General features: G+C 38.5%; 1 protein-coding gene and 1 long non-coding RNA gene across 2 annotated transcripts in view; one reads left to right on the top strand and one right to left on the bottom strand.

The window, feature by feature from the left end:
- Nucleotides 1-25,583, top strand: part of LOC146331012 (uncharacterized) — a 150,987-nt gene that overhangs the window by 71,019 nt on the left and 54,385 nt on the right. The gene's annotated exons all lie outside the window — the stretch shown is intronic.
- lamb3 (laminin subunit beta 3) lies at nucleotides 248-22,523 on the bottom strand. Its single transcript, XM_084726103.1, has 23 exons — nucleotides 22,427-22,523; nucleotides 22,285-22,337; nucleotides 20,220-20,374; nucleotides 10,716-10,830; nucleotides 10,449-10,522; nucleotides 9,747-9,938; nucleotides 9,419-9,482; nucleotides 9,142-9,332; nucleotides 8,865-8,985; nucleotides 7,683-7,871; nucleotides 7,426-7,581; nucleotides 6,683-6,876; nucleotides 6,505-6,601; nucleotides 5,858-6,233; nucleotides 5,604-5,764; nucleotides 5,175-5,386; nucleotides 4,400-4,606; nucleotides 4,091-4,235; nucleotides 3,764-3,977; nucleotides 2,696-2,837; nucleotides 2,420-2,596; nucleotides 1,948-2,110; nucleotides 248-814 (listed from the first exon to the last, which is right to left on the bottom strand). Exons 2-23 carry the CDS (start codon nucleotides 22,307-22,309, stop codon nucleotides 675-677), a joined length of 3,510 nt encoding a protein of 1,169 aa, XP_084582229.1. The 5' UTR covers nucleotides 22,310-22,337; nucleotides 22,427-22,523; the 3' UTR covers nucleotides 248-674.

Genomic DNA, 25,583 nt, shown 5'->3' with positions numbered 1-25,583 from the left:
TTCACACATGTAGTGACACACATTTTTTTTTTCTATTATTTTCTCAATAAACATGTAGTAACTAGTTGTCTTGCTTCTTTGTGTTGAATGAACAGCTGAAGACAGAAATCAAAGTATTAAAAAGCTTTTATTTAAATACTGTGGATTCTGCACAAACAACAGATGCAAAACAGAAAAAAATAAATAATGTAACATTCATCCTCTCTCCAGTTCTTCAGTCCAGTTTGTATTGCTCTGTGCAGTTCGTTTTCTAGACAAAATTTTAAATGTGAAAAATGATGATATTGACAAACTCACAACATCACATTTTTTTCTGACCAAATATTGAAATCTACCCATATAATGTGTAATGATGCTTTTGAGATATTTACACACATTGTTGTGTTCTGATCAGTAAATAGAACCTACAGAACCATTATTAAAGATTAAAGGTTACTTATGACTATCTTTAATGTTCAATATATTCAAGGAATTAATTTATCAGAAGTAGTCTATCTCAACCCTAGATAATGATTTCCTGCTTCTCCCACAATTATTTGACAACTGCCAGAAGTGCAATGTTGTATAGAAGAGTTATAGCAGTATTCAAGAGTTAGGGAGTGAAGTGAAGACTTGTTCTGAGTGCAGGGATGGTGTGGTATGTTGCGGGTCAGCTTAGGGCAGCGTGAGGACTCTCAGCCCTGGCAGGTGCTCAGGTCGTGGGCTTTCTTTCGCAGTTGTGCCAACAGGTCTTTAAGCTTCTCGTCAAGACCCTCAAGCTTTGTTGACTTCTCAAGAATTTCATCCTGCAGCTGCTTGAGGGACTCTCCTTTACCTGGGAAAAGATAAGAGTATAGGGAGTGAGTCCATCAAATAAAAAAACTGCAAAGGCCAGGCCTCTAAGTGAAGATACAAAGGTCAATTCCTATGTTTTTTTTTTCTGTACATATCTATCTATCTATCTATCTATCTATCTATCTATCTATCTATCTATCTATCTATCTATCTATCTATCCATCTATACACATATATATCTATATAAGTGACGTCAATTTGAAGAAACTTGTAGATTTATTTAGTATGAAATGTAGTATGAAATCGAAATAATCTGGTGACCTTTAAATATATTTATGAAATAGTAGTAGTAGTATAGCTAACTTAGTGTAGCGTAATTTACTAACTAGCTAATTGATAGTGTTTGCTAACAGTAGCTAACGGCAGTGATAGATAACAGTACCTAACAACGGTGTTACTTAACAGTAACTGACAGTAGTGTTAGCTAACTTATTGACTTAATAACATAAGTGTTTGCTAACAGTAGCTAACAGTCATATTTGCTTACAGTAGTAAACAGTAGTGTTAGTTAATCGTATCTAACGGTAGTGTTTGCAAACAGTAGCTAATGGTAGTGTTAGCTAAACTGTTTAATACCTATGGCTTTAATCCTCACGGCTATCACTTTTATTCCCTTTATATGATGGATGCCAGATAGATACTATCTCTGGTACTAACTAACTCTACTTTTATTTCCCAAGTTAGCATTGTTGTAAAAAAACAAACAAACAATGTTTGTTAATTGTTTAAGGTTGCTAGGTAGATAAAAGACAAAAAAGTTGGTAGGCAATCTTGGATTGAGTGTTTAGGATTTCCTAACCTGAGATAAAATGGGATGAAGGAAGATAAGCTAAGATTTCTAAAGTTGGTTTACTTCTGTAATATCAAACTGGGAAAAATCTTAGACTCTTCCTATCTTAACTAAAGACTTAATGTAGGAAGTTTCTGTAATATGGTCCCTTAAGACAACAAAAAGGACTAAAAGGATTTGAGGACTTATTTTTCAAGCTCTCTCATATGAAAGTGAATGACATCCCTCAAAAAAAATAAAATAAAGTAAAATAATAAATATATATATATGTATATATAGCTATATAAGCACAAACTTTTGTTGGTGTGGTTTTTCTGTGTTACCTTCCAGAGCCTTCAGCATGTCATCTGTGGTATTGGCCAGAATTCCAGCATCCTGCTGCAGCTTCGCCAGTCGATCCCCTACCGGCCCCAGGTTTCCACCTGTCCCACCGGGTGGAACCTGGTCTTTGAGACGTTCCAGCTGCTTCTCCAGTTCTGACAGATCCTATAAACACACATAGTACATTTATGAAGACTTCATTCATTCTAATTTTAATTCTAAGCCTTAAACAAGCAACTTTAGTAGCTGTTTCAACCAATCATTTTCCGGACATTTTTATGTTCTTTCTCTAAATGCAGACATTTGCAACTGAAATGAGCTGCAAAAGGTTCTTGTGGCAGCAAAAACGTGACATTACAGTTTAAGACACTGAAGACTACCAGTAGCTGTACTCTTAGTCCTGATTCTTAACTAGCCCCTTGTAAAAGGAAATCTTTATATTTCAAACTAGAATAGCTCCAACGGGTCTCTAACCTCATTTGCAGAAGTTGCTTCATCCTCAGCTTTGCCTGCGTTGTCCTGTGCATCCTGGGCCTGCTGGTCTCCTTTCTGCAGCAGGTCTTTGAGGTCGTCCAGTTGAGGTTTCATTGGCTTTATGAGATCTGATACCTCATCCAGAGCCTTTTCTGCTGGGCTCAGCTGGTCTTCAGCCTGTAGGAAGAAGAAACCCGCTCTGAAAGTCAGTAATGCTTGGCAATCAGCTTTCACTGCAGTCAGTCAGTAGCTGATGTTATCCATCTTTGTTCCTACCTTAGTCAGGGTTTTGTTCACTTTGTCTATGAGATTCAAGGTGTTCTCCACTTTGTCGTCTATGTCAGAGAGAGAGTTCTCCACCAAGCTGAAGCCTTCCAGCAACCCATCCACGTCAGCCTTCACTCCCACTGCCGTGTCCCTGTGAACGTGCAAGCAGAGTAGAATTCATCAGTGTGATATTTATCAAATTGACATTATTTGTCATGTCTTTGTTTTACCAACTTGACATTGACCAGACCAACAACATCTTTGTCATGACAGCTTGACATTAACCAAGTCAACAATGTTTTTGTTAGGGCAACTTGATATTTCCCATCCTACAATACGGCAACTTGACATTAACCAAGTTGACAATGTCTTTGTTTGACAACTTGACTTTCACCAAGCCAACAATGTCTTTGCTATGGCAACTTAACATTAATGAAGCCACCAATGTCTTTGTTATGACAACTAGACTTTAAACAAGACAGCGTAACTTGTCATAAACATGCTATAACAAGCCAAATTAGCAAACTTAAAGAAACTATTTAGCTTTATGTGTTAACATAACATTAAACTGTCATATGTGGTTAGTTTTGAAAATTGGCTGTCATTAGACAATTATGACTGTGTCATGAATATGTTCCTTGATCTCAACACAGTGGTACAATTTGGACTTCATATCATAAAAATATAATTACACTATCAAATACTTTAATAATAGTGTCTGACCTCAACTAAAGTGGTGTATTTTAGACTTGTCAGAAAGCTGTTGTTAAATATTATAAACTTTAATGTCAAGTTGTCATAACAAAGACATCTCAAACAATGTCAACTTTAGAACTGATCGATTTATAAAACCATGTTAATCTTATGCACAACCCTTCAAATAAAGTGTTACCAAAAATCTTGTACTGTGGATAGATCATGCTCTTGTGAACTGTTAATATCTATCCTGGAAGTAATAAAAACACAGTTTTCACCAGGCCTTTTTAAATGTTGTGACTGTACAAAGCTGATCGTTTGTTCAGGAAACAACATGGCCTATCAGTAACAGGAGTCTGGTCCTGGAGTGTGAAGGCCCACCTGGCTTCCTTGGCCTCCTCCAGCAGTTTCTTGGCAGCATCCAGCTGTGGCTCGGCCTCCTTCAGCACAGCCGTGCTGTCTGGCAGATTGGCCGCCAGATCCTTCAGCTCCTCCAGCTTCCTCTTCAGACCAGCCAGGCTGAGAGGCAGCTTGGCATTCAGGATCCAGTCGCTCACCTCCTGGATATGGGTTAGGGTCAGGTTGGAAGGCGGGTCTGTGAGGACAAAAACAGGACAAGTTAGAGGCAAAATGGTGAAGACTTGACTGGTCTTCTGATGAAACCACGTGAACCATGCATTGCACTCACTGCACTAAAACAATACTTACCTGACAGGAAATCTTTGAGCTCTTTCACAACGTCACGTGCCTCCTTTAAGTCATCTTCTAGCTCATCTCTGGCCGTCTTCATTTTATCGGACAGCTTTCCTGCAGTCTGTCTCACCTGGTTGGTTTTCTCCTGTGTTTCCTGGAGCTGTAAGGAATTAAAATAAACTTCAATAATGCTTTGGAATTTGACCCACACACAGTTTGAATCAGAGAATGATCTATAATATTCTTTAAAAATCTTAAATTTCTGCTTTTGTAACAGAGTTCCAGTGTTGTGCTTGTAGTGATAACAGAAGTGTGTGTGCACACCTTCTCAGCAGCCTCGGTGATCTTCCTGGTGAGTTCGTCCAGTCGGTCCTTCACATCCTTGGCGTCAGCGTCAGCCCTCTTGCTCAGAGGCAGCGCACCCACGCACTTCTCCCCCTTTTTACAGGGCGGGGTTCCCTCTGGTGGACACAGGTCTCCACCCTCACACTGGAGGGGGGTGCAGGGCTCTGTGCGAACACTGCCACACACCTGAAAAGTCACAGTCATGATTTAAAAGGAAAGTACAGGAGCAGTGGTCTCATTTAACAAAATTACCATTAGATATTAATGGTTGATGCGATTCTCAATTGACTGCAATAGTATCGCACATGGAGTAAGTTAGCCTTCAGGACTTTCTACCAGAAGGGCTAACAGGGTAATGCTGTGAAAGGTTCTACTTTAACCCAGAACATAATCTTTTTCAAAACCTAACCAAGTAGTTTTGGTACTTATATCTAGCCAGGTAGTTTTGGTTTATAGACCTAACCCAGTAGTTTTGGTACTTAAACGTAACCAGATAGTTTTGGTAACTCGGCCTAACCAGGTAGTTTTGTTACTTAACCAAACTGTGACTGGCTGACCACTTCATCCACTGCAACCTACTCCTCACATGGACTTTGTCATTCTTTATAATAAATTTCCTGACTTCTTAAAGCCTCTCTGTCAGTAAGCTCTGGAGGCTTGCTTCTTTCAGTACCAATAGTATCTCAGTATAACAATATCTCATCAATATCCCCAGAGTGTGCACTGAATAATCCCATGATTCCATGGTAGTTACCTGTTTGGCAGCAGGAGTGAGGTCAGGTCGGGAGGCCATGTTCTGGTTCATTTTGTCCAGATCTCTAGTGTTGCCTGGTTGTACTTTGTTTTGAAGGTCCTTGGCCTCTCTTCTGACATCAGCCGACTCCTTCACTGTATTCTCACTGTCGTCCACTTTCTTTTTTGCATCTGTAGACTCATCATAGGCGTTCTTGATGGCAGTAAATGCTCCTGAATAGGGCAGAAAAACTCAGGTTCAGTCAGACATTCTGCGCAGACAGTTGATATGTTTATGCATTTTTCCAGTTTTATTAGAAGTTTGAATTTTGATTAGAGCCATTTGAGAGTCCTGTTACTTAATTTATGCAACAAACTAAGACCTGCAATCAATGGTCCATCACTAAAACTCAGTGCAGCAGTGATTATTGTGTCTTTGTTTCTGCATCACCTGCATTGTTGGGACTGACAGAGTTGTCAGTTGCATCTTTCTTGGCTTTGTACTCCACAGTGAGACGGTCCAGCAGGTCCCGTAGTTTGTCAAGCTCAGAGTCCAGGCCGGGAGTTCTCTCCAGGGGTGAAAGTTTGTTGCTAACCTTGTTCACCTGGTCCCTGTGAGACAGAAACAAGAGTTATTAAAGTGAGTTTCCATCCAAGAAATTACATTTAACAATGCCATATCCACAGATCTCAGTGGTCCCTCACCTGAGCTTTTCCAGCTGGGACAGAGCGTCATCGACGGGTCCGACTGTACCAAGTGGAAAGGATATGGAGTCACGGATCTGGTTCAGGATGGCCTCCAGGGCGCGGATGCGAGGCCCAAAGTTTCCAGGTTCACCAGCACCTCCAGGACGAATAGGGAAGCTGGGGGAGAGTCTCTCCAGAGAACGGCTGATGTTTTGTCTCTGGGCGTCCAGGGTGAAGTAGCAGGAGGGACACATCTCGCAGGCAGGGAAGGAGTCACAGTGTCCAGGACTGCAAGAGTCGCAGCGGGACCCGGTGACGCCTGGCCGACACAGACAGGCTCCTGTCTGCTTGTCACAGCCTCCTGGAAGGGTTCCATCAGGATCACATCGGCACACTGTGGACAAAGAGTCGAGAAGATCAGAAGACAAGAGATACAAACTCAAACCGTCAGCCAGGAAATAGCCCTTAAACATGGGCTTTGTGTGTGAACAAGTCGGGTTCACTTTAAATCACTTTACCAAAATGTGATTCCTAGTTGAACCAAATACAAAAATATCAGGCAGCAAACTAAACTATAACCCCTGCTGGAGTTCTGACTACATCCTATGAATCCAACATGTTTTCTCAACAATCAATGGTATTACAATCAAAGAGTTGTGACTCACGTCTGCAGCCTGACAGAGGGTCTCCATATGTGTTGTCTGGACACTCGTTACATGTTTGGCCTCCAAAACCTGGTCTGCACTCACACTGAGCTGTGTCCTGGAAGGAAGAAAACGCAAGTGAGCAGTGTGAAGATGTCACCTCAGTCTGGGCTGTAGAGGTGTGGGGAGGTGGTCATACCTGGTCGCAAGCATCACTGTAGGACTTGGTGGGGTCACAGTTGCAGGGCTCACAGCGTCCTGACAGGGGTGATTTCCAGTAGCCTTTGGCACACACGTCACATTTCAGGCCATGGAATTTGGAACGACAGGGACACTGACCGGTCACCAGGTCACAAACGTCTGACAGTGAGCCCTCTGAAGAACAGGAACATTCTGGACAGCAGGGAGAACATCAGAGTTAGGGAGGACGACTGGACACTTTGATCCACACATGTACGCATGACAGTGGTATAAGGAGGGTTTCAATATGAGGCCACAGTCAAAGACTTTCAACTGTTAATACCTTGATTGATACCTCGGTAAAGATCTATTTACTATTTCTATATATTTATTCTTGAGATAAAAATGATTACTTTTATCTGACAATTCTGACTTTTTATTTCATAATTCTGACTTTTAATGTCATAATTTTGACTTTTTATCTCACAATTTTGAGTTTTATTTCTTATGAGCAAGACATATGATGGGGATATATTTTTTCTTTCACTGGCATAAATTGGCTTCCACAGTGAGTCACACATTAGCCAGTAAAAAAGAAGCAGCAAGATATTTTTATTTTCATAATTTTTATTTCTGATGTTATACTTTGGAAATATACCACTTCTGTCCACAGGGGCCTCCACAAGCAACAAAACATTAAAGTTCCATGTAATAGCTTTTAGAAAGCAGATTATGGTGTTATAAAGGGCTGTTATTACTCACTGGTGCAGCCTAGAGGGTTGGAGGCACTCAGGCCATAGTATCCTCTCTTACAGCGGTCACAGCGGGGACTGTCAACATTCACTTTACACTGACAGGATCCTGTGCTGTCGTCACACCGGCCCCCATTCACTGTCCCCTCAGCACTGCAGATACAGCCTGGCAGTAACACAACAACACACACATGAGCCACTCAGCAAAGATTGTATCCTCGTAAAAACATTTTGTACATATCTGAAGTTAAAGTCTGAAGCACTTACGTATGCAGGCGTCAGGACGGTCCATGCTGCTGCGGGGGTTAGGCTGGTAGCCCGGGGCGCACTGGTCACACTTTGGCCCTGTGGTGTGGTGCATACAACCCTCACACACACCTCCACTCCTTCGCCCACTGGCCTCATACACGGCCTGGTCGAAACGACAGCGCTGGGCGTGGTTGTTACATTCACAGCCTGAGGAGAGGACAAAGAGGTTAATATACAGTATAGGATATGGGTTAGAGGTGCACTGTGTAAGATATGGCTGCCTCTGTACTGTAGGTTTCTATGGCCATAGCTACTATCTGCTGTTAGCCAATTTGATGGTTTTACAGTACTGAGGTGGCTCTCAACCAGAGAGAGAGAGAGCAAGAGAGCAATGAGAGGGAGGCTAGGCATCTGCAGTGTGTAGAGCCAGAATATTTTCATATCTAACTCAGTGAATTAAGAATATGTTTTGACTAAACCAGAACTAGTGGTTGTTGGAACAGTGGAAAGATGAACAAAAATGGTTTTGGCGAGTTTTATTGTGTTTCTGTCAAGCTTAATTTGAGTGTGTCTTCTGATGCACTAACAAGGCAATTAAGCTAGTTGTAGTTCGGTAAAAAATGTTGTTTGCATTTTCTGTTTAATAAGTAAAATAGGTGTAAGAATATTTCCTTTCTTGACCAAAAAAACTAAGAGAGCTTGTAAAAATGTAGCAAACTCACAACTAGATCCCCCAGCTGAAACTATGTGCTGTAGCTAGCTGCTTAGCATGCTTCATTGGTCATGACAACTTCAGTAGCTATCCTTGCAATACAGTACTTCAAGGACATAACTCATGAATTGCTTCATCTTTCCATTCTGCTGATAATGTTAATTCATATAATATAGGTTAATATATTATATGATAATATATAATAATATATATTATATATTATATTATATACTACTACTACTACTACTACTAAAACTATTTTTAAAAATGTGACTAATATATCAAAATGCAAACATTATGGGTCAGTTTTGGCCCTCACTATTGTCCACCTATAATGGTGTAAGCATTTACTACCACTTCTTGCAACATAGGAGTTGTTGGCAAATTTGAGAGTAATTCTTGCTCTGATTAGATATTTTGGCTAACAGAGAAGCATTTTCTAGAATATATTATATCTGGGTAACATTACAGATGTTTTTCTGTCTTACGTTGGCAGGTGTGAGTGTTTCCCTCCTCTGCAGGTCTCCAGGGCAGATCATTGTAGAGATCAGCACAGCGCTCACAGTTCACACCTGCTGTGTTATGCTGGCAGTCACACTGAGGGTTCACCTGCAGAGACAGGAATGAGAATAATGAAGAGATGTTTAATCAACACAAGACTGGCTACAGACATGTGCATCACATCACAAAATCATCCCAGCATGCATTTTCAAGTGAAATAGTATATTTCAATTATAGCATGCAACAATAAAACCAGCTGTGTACCTGGATGGTGTTGGTCAGTGGGTTGTTGTAGGTCTCTGGCAGGCATCGGTTGGCGTGTCCATGGCACATACAGCTGCCCATCACCCTCATCTCCTTCAGGGCAAAAAATTTACTGAGAGCTCTGCCAGGTAGACGTGGGACATCGCCGAGCTCCATCATCCTCAGCCTCAGGCCTGTCATCCCAGACACATCTGTGGAGGAGACGTCTGTCAATCAACTGGCTCTGTACTGTACCAGTCATGATTCAGGAAGTAATTTGAGACAGACAGGGACTTACCTTCAATCTTTTGGCTGTTGGGACCAGGGACATAAGCATACTGACGCAAAGGACTGAACTGGATCTGGAGAGGAGGAATAAATATATAATAAAAATAAGGCTCAGATTTTATGACCACAAACAGCAAGAAGAATCAAAAAGACACTTAAATGTGGTTTTCTTGTGTTGAAGACATCTCAGAATATGCTTTAGTAATACAAGAGAAACATGCAAATAATCCACTGATTGAGTCCTTCAAAATTGGAATAATAAAAACTTAATTGTATTTAAATGTACAAATGTTTGTCCTGCAATTAGTATTTTCTAATCTAACAGAGTTTGTCCTGACCGTGTGGTCTTGGTATGGGTTATTTCCAGTAGGGGGCAGTGTGTAGCAGTATGTGTCGTCCAGGCGGAGAGGTGTTGCTGTGGGGATGTCAGGGAAAGTTCTCGGACAGTCTGTGGCCAAGTAGAGAGCAGGCTCCCACGTCCTGCCGTTGTCCTGTGTCCTCTCGATGATAAATGCACTGGGACGAGGACCCTGGAAAAACAAGGAGAAAAAAATGAGAAAAGAAAAGATCTCAGGTTTCATGCTCATTATAAAAATACAGATACACTCATTTTTCAAAAGTAAATACATTAATTCATGGATGGATTGTGAGACAAAAGGCCCCAGAGCACAGACACACACACACACACACACACACACACACACACACACACACACACACACACACACACACACACACAGACAAACTGTCATTTTGTGTCTCTCTGAAATTTTGCATCTTTTTGTATGTCATTTTGTGTTTGTGGTAATTTTGTATGTCTTGGTGGTCATTTATGTCTCTTTGTAGTCACTGGTGTCTCTTTGTGGTCATTTTGTGTGTTTGTTGTCAATTGGTGGCATTTTGCATGTGAATAACCCTCTGACCCCCCGGACCTGCATGTGCCCAGTTGCAGTAATCCATTCATGCATTCATTAAAGTTTAAACAGAGAAGATCAGATCAGTTCATGAACACAGTGATGTGGTTGCAGACTGTTTTGTACCTTGAAGCTGAGCACCAGATTGTCGAGCTGGAACAGGTCGTCGAAGTCAAACTCCAGAGTGACTGGACTCACCTCTGCAGGACAAACATGCCGAACATTAACATTAGACTGAACAGCATCAGACTATATATGACTGAGACTCACTGTTTTTAACTTTTTAAGACTAGGTTTAAAATTAATTATCAGACAAATTTTAGGTTGTTTTGTGTCCTGTAGCCAGATGGCATTGTTTAGCACCTTTCTTTCTTTTTTTCTTTCTTTGCTCACCTTTCTTGGACTGCCACCATCTGTCTGGTCCAGATGTGGACAGAACTTCTTTGACAGTGTGGGCCAGTGGACCATTTGGGTTTCTGGAGTCACATGGACAGCATTTCATCCTCCTCTAAAAAATACAAAAACACAAACAAATCAGTAACATTGTACTTCTTTACAGTATATTTGGTGTATATATGAATAGAATTGTATCAGGGTGAGTATCTAGAGATTATCATGAGAGTGTCCCTTGTTTGATTCCAATCTGCAGCCCTTTACTGCTGGCTGATCCATGGACCCAAACCAGCCTCCAAAAGGGTCTCTGCTGCAGCTAGCTAAGCTGTGTCAGTCAGTCAGAAAATCAATCTGCCTCAGATGGGAAGTTTGATGACTAATTGAACAGTTCTTTGACAGAGTGGTCAGCAACTCAGGGGGTAAACTTTGCTCCAGTAACAGACAAGGAAGGGACAATGTGATGCCCTGGTTTAAAGGAACTGTTGCTTCAAAACTTGTACAAAATGCAAAAGAGCCAGTGTGTGGTTTGTCTGTTCTGGGCTACTGTAGAAACATGGTGGTACAAACGTGGCAACCTCCGTGGAAGAGGACTGGCTACCTAAATGATTCTTATTTTTTGATTATACAATACTGAAAACATACTTGAGAATACTGTATTCCATTTCTGCCAAAAAAAAAAAAAATCTCCCTAAATCTCACACACTGCACCTTTAAATCTGATCATGTATTGCATGTACTGAATATTGTGACATGAGTGGAACGTGACTTGGTTATAACAAATTAACTGTGAAATACAAATACAAAATGTATCAATGTATTGAATAAAAAAAAAGTGAGCAGGCACTGCACAGGTTTCCTTTTCTGGCTGAAATCCAACCCCCACCCCTCTGCTGGTACTCTGGACATAGCTGCCACTCTGGCACACAGCTCATGGCTGCTGGCCCTGTAGGTAAAAGTTCCCTCCGGATTGCATGAAGACATTGATAATGTTTTGCCCTCTAGCGACGTGTCTCAACTCACTCACCCACATTAGGACGCAAATTTGGATTTGTTTTTGAGTGAAAACTGCTGTGTTCTATAATTTCTGTAATTCAGCTGCTGTCAAACTCCATGCTGAGATAACCATCATCAGGGATATTTTCTCAGACTTGACAAACACTTTCAAAGGCAAAAAAAAGCAAAAAAAAAAAAACTGTATGCACAACTAATATTGGGATTGTTAAAGTAAAGTCTTATGATATACTACTAGTATTTTATATTTGGTGTAGTGTATTATCTATCTATCTATCTATCTATCTATCTATCTATCTATCTATCTATCTATCTATCTATCTATCTATCTATCTATCTATCTATCAGTTGTATTCAATACTGTTGCAAAAAGGACATTATTTCCAGCTGGCTCCCCATGTCTCAACATTATCACTTGTTATTGTTGGATTTCTGCAGGTGTTTTTAAACATGCACCAACCAGATCCCTCCCCAGGAGGGAGGCTGGCTCTGTGTAAACATTAACCAATCTGTGGATGCATCAATATGCCTTTCTGACAGAAAGTCAGTACACTGCCAACTTTGGATCTTGACCTTGTCTCTCTCTGTGCCAGCTTCTATAAATAAGTCAAAAGTCCTTCATCCACCTGTTGTCCACATTTCACACATCTCACCTCAGTGTTCCCACAGCTCCCTCACATCTGATGCTGTATTAAACCTGATCACAGAGATATGATTTAATGCTAAGTGCATTACACACAGTGCTGATGAATTCTATGGTTCTTTTGAAGGCTGTAAAGTAATAACATACAAAATGCTTTCAAATAAATGAAAGTTTTGCTATATTTCTCTGCACATGATGTGAAAAAGATGATATTAAACCATAATGATGGGATTCTGACAGCCTGAAGGTTTCAGATTCCAGCTGACACTAATTTAAAGATTCTTCTTAAATATTTATTTCATTTTACAATTAGTGTTTACATAACTTTATATTAATAGACTTATAAAAAATAATGCATTCATCAGTGAACCTTTGTATTGTGTATTATTTATGGCACATACATGTAAAATGTGAAAGAATGAATGAATAACATTTTTTTTCCTACTTTGGATCAGGGGCATGAAAACAGAAACCAGGGCCCCAGTGCAACTGCAAGGCCGGGCACTGGGACCCTGGGGTTGTGAGGGGGCCCAATGTGATTGGAGGAGAACAGACCTTTGCAAGTGATCAAGATTTCGACTTCAAAATTGACCCTGTTCAAAGAAGACATTACAATAAATTAAAAATTGTTATTTGCTATATATTCCCTCAAAAGGGGAAACTCATCTCCCATGATTTTATTAGTAGCAAGGGTTGTCATAGGCAACTGGAGGTGTTAACTCAGGGTGTCGACGACCCCACATAGGTTTAATACCTGAACTCCCAACCAGTTAGTCAGAACTGAAGAAGCTTCTTGGATGAGAGGCAAAACATCTTCAAGAATTCTATCAAGTCCAGTTGCCTATGACAACCCTTGCTACGACTGCTATGACCTGGATGAGAATCTTCACAAACATCATGATTTTGTGTCTGTCTTTCTTTCTTTCTTATTTCCTTTTTTGTAAAATAGTCAGTAGCAATCTGTAAGAAAACTATATGCAACAAAAACTATAAAAAACACACGAGAAAGAAAAATCTATTCAAGGAAGGAATTCTTATTTTCGATGCATTGATGATTGCTGGATAATATATGCTGATGGTGTCTAATGTCAGGTCTCTATTTGATCATGTGATAAAACAGTATGGTAGCTAGTTTAGGTGCAAAATCTGGAAAGACTGACAGCAGGCAGATGACTCAACGTCTGCCAGCAATGCAGCAGTTTTGCCACTGTTTTGGATAAAACTGAGCTTAGCAGAACTGCTTTACTATAAGTATTTATGCTAAGCAAGGCTAAAATAACTGAATGCATAATTATCATATTGATTATTTGTATGTGTGTGTGAAGGAAACAATGACATTTGCTTTGTTTGAATTGCATGGATGTGAAGTGGGAGGCTGCAGGTAAAACTTGAACACCTAATGACATGGTTAAATAAACTTTATCTGTGAATGATCATCACTTAATCTCTTCACAGTGAGGGTCACAGACGTGTCAGTCAGATAAAAAGACATTCAGTCCACCAGGACCCTGAACCAGCCTCATTGAGTCCTGAACTGATCCCAGCTATATAACTTACTTGTGTTACCTCACTTCAACTTCAGTGCATTCAATTATGAGTGATTTTCCCTCTTATTGCAAAACAGAGACATTTATCTAATCTCAGATGATAAAGATTTAACCCTCAGGTGAGCCCGATTGTTCCCATGTCAGTTTTACTTAATCTCAATTAGTGCAGTAAAGCATGAAAGGCAGACTTTTTTTTCACTTTTTATATGTGGGTAAAATGTGATGCAATGATGTGGTTTTTTCCCCCCAAGGTTTCTGTCCTTTGGCACTACAGTGTGTCACCTCCAACACGCAGGCAAACACCCACTGTTTGCATTTAGTTGCTGCCAGCTGACTGTTGTACAAACTGAACATGTATTTGATTTGAAGATTGGGTATAAAGTTTACAGTGGGCATTATAATAAATGAATCAGCTCAAATCAATCTCTGTCTTTGTTGTCACCAAGCAGGCTCAGGTTTACCACTTTCTGTTAACTAGTGTGCAAAAGACAGTAAGATGACTCTCCAGTGTCCCCTTTTATACTTTCTATAAATTACAAGTGTAGCAAATCTGACAGTGTTCCAAAATGATTTGTTCCTATGATGAAATCTGAAATGTATACCTTTTAGGACCTATCAAACTATTTAAGAAACTGTTAAAGAATAGAGACAGATTTCTGGGTTTAAATTTCTGGGTTTGAATTCTGGGATTAAAGTCAGATTTCGGAGCTCAAAGTCAGAATTCAGAGTAAAGTCAGAATTAAAGTCATAATTAAGAATTAAGTCAGAACAAAATCAGAACTCTAATCCTCCTCTCCTCATATAAAACCAAAAAACACATTGATAACTAAAATCATGAGGGCTTTAAAAGTAGCCAACATAAATGTGAGAGCAAATGAGTCAGTCGAGGTCGAGTTATTCTGTTCCAGGTACAAGTTCACAATCGTTTGACTGATTTATACACTTAATGATTGACTTGCAGCAGTGTGATGAAGCATCCTCAACAAGAGCTGACTAGTTTCATAGATTGCTCTGATGACTTTCATCTTTATCACTGTTGGAGTTTATTGGTAGTCATGTGTGTGTCAGCTCTGAGTTACAGCTGAGTGTTCCGGCCCCTCCCTGTCTGGATGGGGTGCGGCTCAGGTAAGAAAAAGAAAAAAAGAAAAAGGGAAAGTGTTGATTGAGCCCACGCCTAACACAGGTATCCATATCCTGAGGACACAGCACACACACTCTGTAACAGTCTGAGGCATGATGGTTATGTAACATCAACATTAATATTATAATACTGCCTGTCTCTCACTATTTCTCTGTCTTTTAGGTTACACTTTAAAAAGAAAAAGTTAAGAAAACTTTTTGAGTTTTGAGCCCAACTCACTCTTAAGTTTTGAAAAAGTTTTAACAATTACTAATCTGTTGTTGAGATAATTTACTTTTCAGTTCTTTCAGTTGCATCAGTTAATATTTTAATATTCTCTATTAAAACCATTTAATTTGTAAGTACCAAAATAGTGAGGTTCACAGCTCACTGAGATTCTAAACCTCAAAGATTCAAGTTTATCTACAGAAGAAAAGTCAATCATCTCAACTGAAGATTATGGATTTGCAAGATTTTTTATAAGTTTATTTCAACTTAAGTGTTTGTGTTGGGCTCAGCGCTGAAAAATGCAGTACATTGCCTGAGTTGTCTTAACTACTTTTTTACAGTATAGATTTGGCTTTTTTTTCTGATTTATATTTTTAAATTTAAGATGTTAATGTCCACGCTACAGCAGCGTACTGCACTAAGTCATTATTTTGAGGAAGTGGAACTAACTGGAACTAATTTACTGACCTACCTACTTATTTCCATGTTGGGAGACTTCATTTGTCCTCCACTACATTTACCTGAAGGCAGGAGTTTCTGCTTACTTTGCAGATGAAGATGTTACATTCAGCATCAAGGACTACCTGTGGTACCTTGGACTGGAACTGCTGGGCAACAGTCCAGCTCCTGACCAGCGCCGCTCTCTGCTCTGTGTTGCACCATCTCTTTTATCATTGCACTATTACACAGCTTAAATATTTAATATCTTTTAGAACATCTCTTTTAAAAAATCCAAAAAATCCAAAAAGGTAGCACATCTCAAGTCTGGAAGGACAAAATACTCACATTTGAGTTTTTTATTTGGCTCACATCACAAACAAACGCTTACGCCTTTCGGCACAAAGCCTTCATCAGAGCGTTTGCAATTATCAGCAGGTTCAACTTGATGATATACACAAGGTCAGAGAGAAAAAACACACAGCTGGGGGATGAACCCAATTATTCAAGAACCAATCACTTTTCTTTGTCTGTGCCTCAGATAGCTCTCTTCAATATAACATTACATGTCACAGAACATTATTATTGTCATCTTGAAACTGTGCGTTACATGTGTAAAAAAAAAAAAAAAAAAAGATAAGTAAATAAATAATTAAATTAAATAAATAAAGTAGTACTAAAAAAAAACAGGGGAAAAAACAAAACAAAATAAACAGAATAATAATAATAATAGTAATGTTAATGATAATAATAGAAAATAATAATAAAATAATATATATATATATATATATATATATATATATATATATATATATATATATATATATATATATATATATATATATATATATATATATATATATATATATATATATATATGGGCGGCACGGTGGTGCAGTGGTTAGCACTGCCGCCTCACAGCAAGAAGGTCCTGAGTTCGATCCCCCAGCTCCCCGGCTGGAGCAGGGCCTTTCTGTGTGGAGTTTGCATGTTCTCCCCGTGTCTGCGTGGGTTCTCTCCGGGTTCTCCGGCTTCCTCCCACAGTCCAAAGACATGCATGTTAGGTTAATTGGTGACTCTAAATTGCCCGTCGGTATGAATGTGAGTGTGAGTTGTTGTCTGTCTATGTGTCAGCCCTGCGATGAACTGGCGACTTGTCCAGGGTGTACCCTGCCTCTCGCCCAATGTCAGCTGGGATAGGCTCCAGCAGCCCCGCGACCCTTACGGACTAAGCGGTTACAGAAAATGAATGAATGAATATATATATATATATATATATATATATATATACATATATATACACATATACATATTCTAACCCAGAAAACATTTCAAACTGAAGTCATCATTAAGTCCATTTGGTGCCATAGTGTTGAGTGTATATATCCAGAACATTTCTCTTTGGGACAGTTTCTTTAAAATGTCTCCTCCACGAGTGGGTATAGTGACTTTCTCGATCCCACAGAACCTCACTGAAGAGGGAGAACCATGGTTGGCTTCTGCATAATGTTTGGCAATTGCATAATCCATATTGCTTGTGCGGATTGCAGTTTTGTGCTCAGATATACGCTGTTTCAAAGGTCGTTTGGTCTGTCCCACATATGCTAGTCCACAGGGGCATGATAACATGTAAACCACATGAGTCGACTTACAGTTTATAAATTCCCGAATAGGAATTTTCCTCCCTGTGTGGGGATGATTAATTGACTTTGTATTTGTTGTATTATTGCAACAGGCACAATTGCCACATCTATACATACCAGTTGTTGTCAGCCATGTGGTTTTGTTTGGTGTCATGTTTTTGTACATGATGGTATTTTTGATAGTAGGTGCTCTCCTAAATGAGAAAAGCGGTGAAGACATGCAGACGTCCTTCAAAGATGGTTCTGCTTGAAGTACATGCCAGTGTCTTATAATGATTTGTTTGATCTGTGACGAACCATCTTTGAAGGACGTCTGCATGTCTTCACCGCTTTTCTCATTTAGGAGAGCACCTACTATCAAAAATACCATCATGTACAAAAACATGACACCAAACAAAACCACATGGCTGACAACAACTGGTATGTATAGATGTGGCAATTGTGCCTGTTGCAATAATACAACAAATACAAAGTCAATTAATCATCCCCACACAGGGAGGAAAATTCCTATTCGGGAATTTATAAACTGTAAGTCGACTCATGTGGTTTACATGTTATCATGCCCCTGTGGACTAGCATATGTGGGACAGACCAAACGACCTTTGAAACAGCGTATATCTGAGCACAAAACTGCAATCCGCACAAGCAATATGGATTATGCAATTGCCAAACATTATGCAGAAGCCAACCATGGTTCTCCCTCTTCAGTGAGGTTCTGTGGGATCGAGAAAGTCACTATACCCACTCGTGGAGGAAACATTTTAAAGAAACTGTCCCAAAGAGAAATGTTCTGGATATATACACTCAACACTATGGCACCAAATGGACTTAATGATGACTTCAGTTTGAAATGTTTTCTGGGTTAGAATATGTATATGTGTGTATATATATATATATATATATATATATATATATATATATATATATATATATATGTATATATTATTTTATTATTATTTTCTATTATTATCATTAACATTACTATTATTATTATTATTCTGTTTATTTTGTTTTGTTTTTTCCCCTGTTTTTTTTTAGTACTACTTTATTTATTTAATTTAATTATTTATTTACTTATCTTTTTTTTTTTTTTTTTTTTTTACACATGTAACGCACAGTTTCAAGATGACAATAATAATGTTCTGTGACATGTAATGTTATATTGAAGAGAGCTATCTGAGGCACAGACAAAGAAAAGTGATTGGTTCTTGAATAATTGGGTTCATCCCCCAGCTGTGTGTTTTTTCTCTCTGACCTTGTGTATATCATCAAGTTGAACCTGCTGATAATTGCAAATGCTCTGATGAAGGCTTTGTGCCGAAATGCGCGAGCGTTTGTTTGTGATGTGAGCCAAATAAAAAACTCAAATGTGAGTATTTTGTCCTTCCAGACTTGAGATGTGCTACCTTTTTTGATTTTTTGGATTGTTTATTGGATTTTGGGTTTAGCACTCCACTGAGAATCCCATTGTTGAAGCGCAACCCCCTTCTCTCAATCTCTTTTAAAAACTCAGCACAGCAGACATGCAATACTAAATCTTATCTATAAACTACAATCTGACTGAGAACAACAATAACAACACTACTAACATGTGCACTATTACTTTTCTATTATGTTTAAGATCATCTTTTAATATCATGTGCAATATCAATATTCACTATTGTGTGCAGTATTACTTTTATTATTATTATCATGTACAATATTATGTTTAATATTATGCTATTTCTTCATTATCTGGTGCAATATTACTTTTATTACTTCTCAATATCACTGTCAGTATTACTAATGTGATGTCTTAATATAATGTATACTGTTACTTTTCACTTTCATCTGAATATTACTTTTATTATTATTATAATTTAAATTAATTTATTACTTCTGAATATTACTGCCATTATTACTTTCCAATGAAAATGCCAATGTTACTTTTTTAATTTTAGCTTACTTATGTTATTCTATTCAATACTGTTTCTTTGCATGCACTCTTTATACATGTTATTTTTGATATTTCACTCATATTTCATACTCTAGCATTGATATTCTTATGATAGTGTCATTTTTGGACCAATCTGGCTCACAAACTGTTAATAAAATATGGAGTAATAAAGTTTTATCTTATCTTATCTTGTTAGTTAGTCCCAATCTAGTGACTATTCAACATTTCATATGATACCTGATAAAAGAAAAATCTGATCTGTATTGCGCTCCGAGGATTTTATCTTTCCTCCCTGTTTTTGAGAAAAAACAAAAATTGCAACAGTTCAGGCTCAAGTCTTTGTCCGAGCTTGTCCTCTGCTCTGGACAGTTAAGGTCTTGTTTCAAAATCAGCCTGTAAATCCAGTAATGGGGTGGTTTGTGCTGAGCCAGCAGACGGGCAGCTCACGGGTTTTTCAGACATTGGTCAAAGAGTACAGTTGCAACATGATGATCTGGCACTGAAATCAGACTGTTTCACAAATGGACAGCAGGCAGTCACGGCCAAAACCATCACAGCCTCGAGCCTCCATCCTGCACGTCGGTCTGTAACACCCTGACCCCTGAAGCACTCGCCTCACGTAGAGAGCCATGCGTGGCCCGGGTGAACACTGTTGGCTCACACTGTGACTGATATTGGTTTTTATGAAGCCAATATCAATATTTTAGAACTGAAGCTGCTGTTTGTGCTTGTGCTTTTTTCTCTTTATCTACCTCACAAACTGTACCTTGAATTCGTGTTTGTCTTTTTCAGCATTTTTATCTGAAAATCTCTTCTAACCAGTTGTCATCTGCAGAGATATCTCCATTAATCAAGATGATTTAGCAAGCTGATAGTGCAAAAGTGTGACACCAACTTGTGTTTGATGATGAAATGAGATGAAATGTCTGTTGTCCTACCTGTTGGTACGGCGTGCAGTAGACCTCGGAGCCCGTGAGGCCGCAGGTGGAGGAGGCGCGGAGTTTGTCGGCCCTGCCCAGGAGCAGGTCATTGCTGGGTGGGTAACAAGCCCCTCGAGAGCAGTCGGTCTGGGCCTGTGACACTGCAGCTACGGCTGCCAGGAGGAAGGAAGTAAATGTTACAATGCATTATAACTACAGGATATTGTGAAGACATTTTCCTCTATTAGGCTAAAGACAATATGACCAGGTCATGTTTAGGGTTGCTTGCAAATCCTTAAAGTACATCTCAACTGTCTCTGCCTCCTCTCTGTCTCATGGACAATGTCTTCATAACAGCTGCACATGGAGGACTTGTAGCTAACCCCTAACTTGACTTGGTCATATTATCTTCAACCTAAAGGAGGAAAATTCTTTCACACACATGACCAGTCATCAAAAACATCGATATCCTTTTACATCACATCAATACCCTAATTTGACAAACAATACTAACATTTATGGTGACATACAAGCATAGTCCAGAACATCATGAAAGAAGGAACAGTCTATAATGATGGTCAGAGAAAGAGAAACTCAACTCTAATTTTTCCAGTACAGAGTGCTTGAATGACAAACATTTTTTTTTCTGATGTAAGATTAACAAAAGATGACTATTTATGCCAATAACATGCTATATGTACTGTGGCATACATACATATTATTTTCTTTTTTGTAATGATTGTTCATGTAAACCTAAAACAAACAAAAAATATATTTGAAGTTCAGTTTAATCTGGATTAAATCTGATTTATATGCTCAGCTCAACCACATGGAACTTTAACTAAACCATCTCTAAACTTAACATAATCACCTACATCACAGTTTTAATCTTTTGCCAAACCCCAGCCTAAACTGACGGACCAATGACAGAGCGTCTGTCGATCGCTGTGGTTTGATCCATAATTTTACTGAACTTCTCTCAGGTATTAATTTACCCCATGTCAAAGAGTTTTGCTCTCTGTCTATCCCAGGGCTCAAAAAGCTTTACTCTCAAAAGAGCCATTTGTGTCTGGAGCTGCAACTCATAAATTCTATTCAGTTTTCTTCTTTTTTTTTTCTCAAACTCAATACAAGCCACTGGCAAAATTTAGGGGAAAAGGCACTGAGCCGTAGACATAGGCCAGTTCAAATATTAATGTATAGTATAGACTACACATTTTTACAGTTGGATATTGTACAATAATGATAGATGACAATCAAAATGTAAAAAACAAATAACCACAAACAAAACAGCTGCATGAGACTCTGGTTGGAGACCCCTGGTCTATCCTTTATGATACTAAAGATTTGCTGATTTTTCAATTCGCACTTTTCAGACAAACTACAAAAGAAGAAAAAAGAAAGCATCCCAAAAGGAGCCGCAGGACACTCAGAAAAGAAGCTTTATTGTAGTTTAGCCAAAGTGTCTGAAATTATTAGTTTCTACAGGTTATATGTGATATGACCGCTGATTCTAACAAGTTGTTAACAAGATTTGAGGAGTTAATTTGCTAAAACTGATAAAAAAAAAAAAGCAGTTTGATCCACATTCTATTGATTTAGGGAAAAAAAAATCTCATCAAAACACTGGATTGATATTCACTGGAATGCACAAAAAACTGATTTAGGAAAATAATTCAGTGTCTGCTTTTGCAAATTAATCCTTCAGTTTGCTTCTTCAAATGTGAATAAAATCCAAATATCCAGTATTTTCCCTCAAGTGAAGCAGATCCACACTGATGAAATCAGGCTTAAAAACTGTTTAAACATGTGCCGTCATGACCAGAGACAGAGTATGCAGGTTTTCATTCCAACCGATCACTCTGTTCAGCTTAGTTTCTCCTCTCTGCTAGAAAATGGAGAGATAATCAGCTGCTGTAAAACCTGCGTACTGTCAGCTCTCAGTGATTTAGGGAAGTAAACATCTGGTGTGAAAAGTATAAGGTGAAAGTTCCAGGACAAACTTTGTGAAACAAAAAGAGCACACTGAAAGAAGAGAAAAACTGAAATATTAAAGCAAAATAATAGAAAAAAAGAGACTTACCTGCTAAAAGTAAAAGTATTCTCATGTTGTGTTTGTTCCTCGTATGTAAAAGTCTGGAACAGATGAGAAAACAAAAGAATATCAGCAAGCAGAAATAATCAGATCCAGTCAGAGACAGTTGTCTTCCTGAGGTGAGACTCACCTGGCAGTCGGTACTCTATCACCTCTGTTATCTTTCTATGTAAGTGTGTGTGTTGCTGCCAGGCTGCTGCTTTATAAACCACATCTCACCTGGACGGTATGATACAGTGTGTGTCAGAGTCACACCCTGCGCTGCCACTCCCTGCTCGCCATGAATCAACACACACACATACACACACACAGAGGGTACTGTACAGACACGCAAGGCTGATGGAGACACCAACACAAACACACCAAGGAGACTAAACTCACACAAGGTGTAATAAACACTACTGAGACTTCAAAAATCAAACTAAAAATTAAAAATCATCAAATCTTTGTAGATTTGTTTAGATTTAATGTGTGGCCTTAAAGAGAACGTCTGTACAAAATGTTGCATCTACATTCAATATCAGAGGTGGGAAATAACTAAGTACAAAAAGTACAAAACAGGCTTGTTACTTTAGTTTTGATTTAAGAGGAATTATTGATTATTTATATCTTGCATCACTGTGCACCACCGTCCAACATCAAGACTGATTTCAACATAAATGAATGGAACAATAAAACATAGAAAAAAAGGATTTCTTGGTGTGTCCATCAGTCCATATCACACATGACAGATGTAACAAGATGAAAAAGATGTAACAAGACCAAAATAAACTAAACTGTGTAATGGATGTAACGAGACGAAACACATGTAACATGACGGAAAACACTCATACTAACATGACAAGATAAAAAACAACATAAATAATGTAACAAAGTGAAAAACTACATAAAACATGTAACAAGTATAAAAAACAATGTAAAAGACATAAGAGGAAAAAAAATGTAACAAAATGGAAAACAATGCACAGGGTGTAACAAGAAAAAAAACGTAAAATGTAAAAAATGTAACGAGATGAAGAAGTATGTGAAAGACGTAACAAGACAAAAAATAACGTAAAAAAGTAACTGTAACATCAAAAAACTAACAAGACAAAAAATACATTACAATACTAAAAACTGTAAAAGATGTGACTGTAACAAGACAAAAAAGTAACAGGACAAAAGAAGACATTCAACTATAAAAGCTATGTGAAAGACGTGACTGTGACAAGACAAAAGCTACATAAAAGATGTAACTACAACAAGATGAAAACTAACAAGACAAAAGACTTTACAACACTAAAAACTTTGCAAAGATGTTACCTTAACAAGACGGAAAACTAACAAGATGAAAAAAGATGTTACAACACTAAAAACTAAGACATAACCGTAACATGACCAAAACTACATAAAAGATGTCTTTTGTTGTAACATCTTTTTTCGTTTTGTTAGTTTTTCATCTTGTTATGGCAATGAGTTTTGCAAAGTTTTTAGTGTTTTTTGTGTCTTTTGCGTCTTGTTAATTTTTTGTCTTGTTACGGTTACAAGACCACAACAAGACAAAAACTACACAGAAGATGTAACAAGACAGAAACTATGTAACAAGATGAAAAAACAGAGAAGGAGGCTCGACAGCAGAAAAGGCAAGACTCATTTAGCTTCTCGTATAGACAGTCAGTAGAAATGTCCGTCTGACGCCACTTTTTACTTTTATACTTTTATACTTTGAGTACATTTCACAGCCTGTACTGTTTCACTTTTAGCTGAATTTGTATGTAATATGGATTTGATACATTTCTTTAGTCTTTTTCCGAGATGAAATGCTACATGCAAGCTAAATTAATTTCCTTCATTTTCCTGAATCACAAACACTATTCATTCTCAAGTCAGCACTTCATTCCCCAGATCCAGTTTATTTGAACCATCTGGACACCATCCAATCAGGTTGCAGGAGAGACCAATGAAGAACTAATGTTACATTACTGAGCTGCAGTTGGAAAAACATTTACAAAAACTATCTGGTGGTCAGTGAAAAATGAATTGCAGAATGTAAAATGTGCTTGTTGAAAATTACAGACAGAGACGCAACAATTTCCAATTTTGTTCCACAATTCAAGTTGTACGAACAATGGTAAGTTGAGGCTAATGCTTATGTCAACTTGGCATGCTGGAGTTTTAGGATACTCGGATGAGCAGTATGGAGGCATTTTATGTTTTTTTTTTTTTTTTGAAAACCATTCACTTCCATTTTTTGCGAGATTCTGCAACACTGTTTTCCTGTGAAACTCCAGCAGAGTTTTGTGGACTAAAGAACTAAAGCTGACCTTCAATCACCGTGAAGGTAAGTAGATAATGACTGAGTTTTCATGTGTGATTTTCATTTTTGGGTGAGCTATCTCTTTAGCTGTGCTTATTTAATGTAATAAATAAGAAAGTACTAACGGACTTTTGTATTCCAGTTGAATAATACTAGTTTAATACCATGTTTTGAGTGTTGTGCAGTAAAATGGCAAAATGACGTCCTCAGATATCAGAAACCAAAGTGTCTCAGTTTAAGACAGTGGGGATGGTAGAGACTGTTGTTCAGCAATGCAATGCACAGTGGAAATGTGGGCAAGGGCTGAAAAAATGTGACATTAAACATCATGTGTCATTCATACAGAAACAGAATAGCAACAAGTATGTTCATTTTAATGTGTACTAACTGCCAAAACTGCCAACGTGTGCGTGCACAGTGTATCAGTTAAAGACTCTTAAATGGATGCAGTGTTTGTTTGGCTGAGATTCTGTTCAACAGTGGGTCACTGAGACTGGAAGAGTGAAACACTCAAATTCCTTAAATGCCAAAATTTTACACAGGCATGTCTCAACAAAGTCCAACCACATCATATTATGCATGTATGTCCTGAGACATAACACAGGAATATTAATCTGTAATGATTTAATCATAAAAAAGTATGACGTAAGTCTGTAGAGATATTGTTTTGTGGTGTTTTCCATTGAGAAAAGTACACAGTTGAGCCCAGCCCAGACACAATCTGTGCCCTGTAGGCAGAGTTTGAGCTCTGCCTGGCTGTGTGTTAGACTCCTGCTGATCATCTCCTGTGGAGAGGAACGGTAGCCTGAGGGCCAGCTGGGTACACACCTAATGTTTTCCTCCATTCTCCGCAGACACACTGACTAAGTCCAAGTACAGGGTGTGTCCTGTGACTCAACCTGTGCACATACAACTTCAGACAAGCACCATCACGCCTTCAATCAGTCTGGAGAATAACTGTAGCTGTGATTCCTTTCTTAGTAACAGTCTG

This window comes from Lutjanus erythropterus, chromosome 2 (assembly GCF_056507025.1).
Source record: "Lutjanus erythropterus isolate fLutEry1 chromosome 2, fLutEry1.hap2, whole genome shotgun sequence".
Classification (NCBI taxonomy): domain Eukaryota; kingdom Metazoa; phylum Chordata; class Actinopteri; order Lutjaniformes; family Lutjanidae; genus Lutjanus; species Lutjanus erythropterus.
This window is presented reverse-complemented; position numbering and strand designations above follow the sequence as displayed.

Excerpts from the sequence above, each read along its gene's own strand:
- lamb3 (XM_084726103.1), bottom strand. The coding sequence starts at position 22,309 with ATGAGAATACTTTTACTTTTAGCAG. Across the intron at positions 4,236-4,399 it reads TCACCGAGGCTGCTGAGAAG|CTCCAGGAAACACAGGAGAA; the intron begins GTGTGCACACAC and ends AATTCCTTACAG. Across the intron at positions 815-1,947 it reads CATGCTGAAGGCTCTGGAAG|GTAAAGGAGAGTCCCTCAAG; the intron begins GTAACACAGAAA and ends ATCTTTTCCCAG.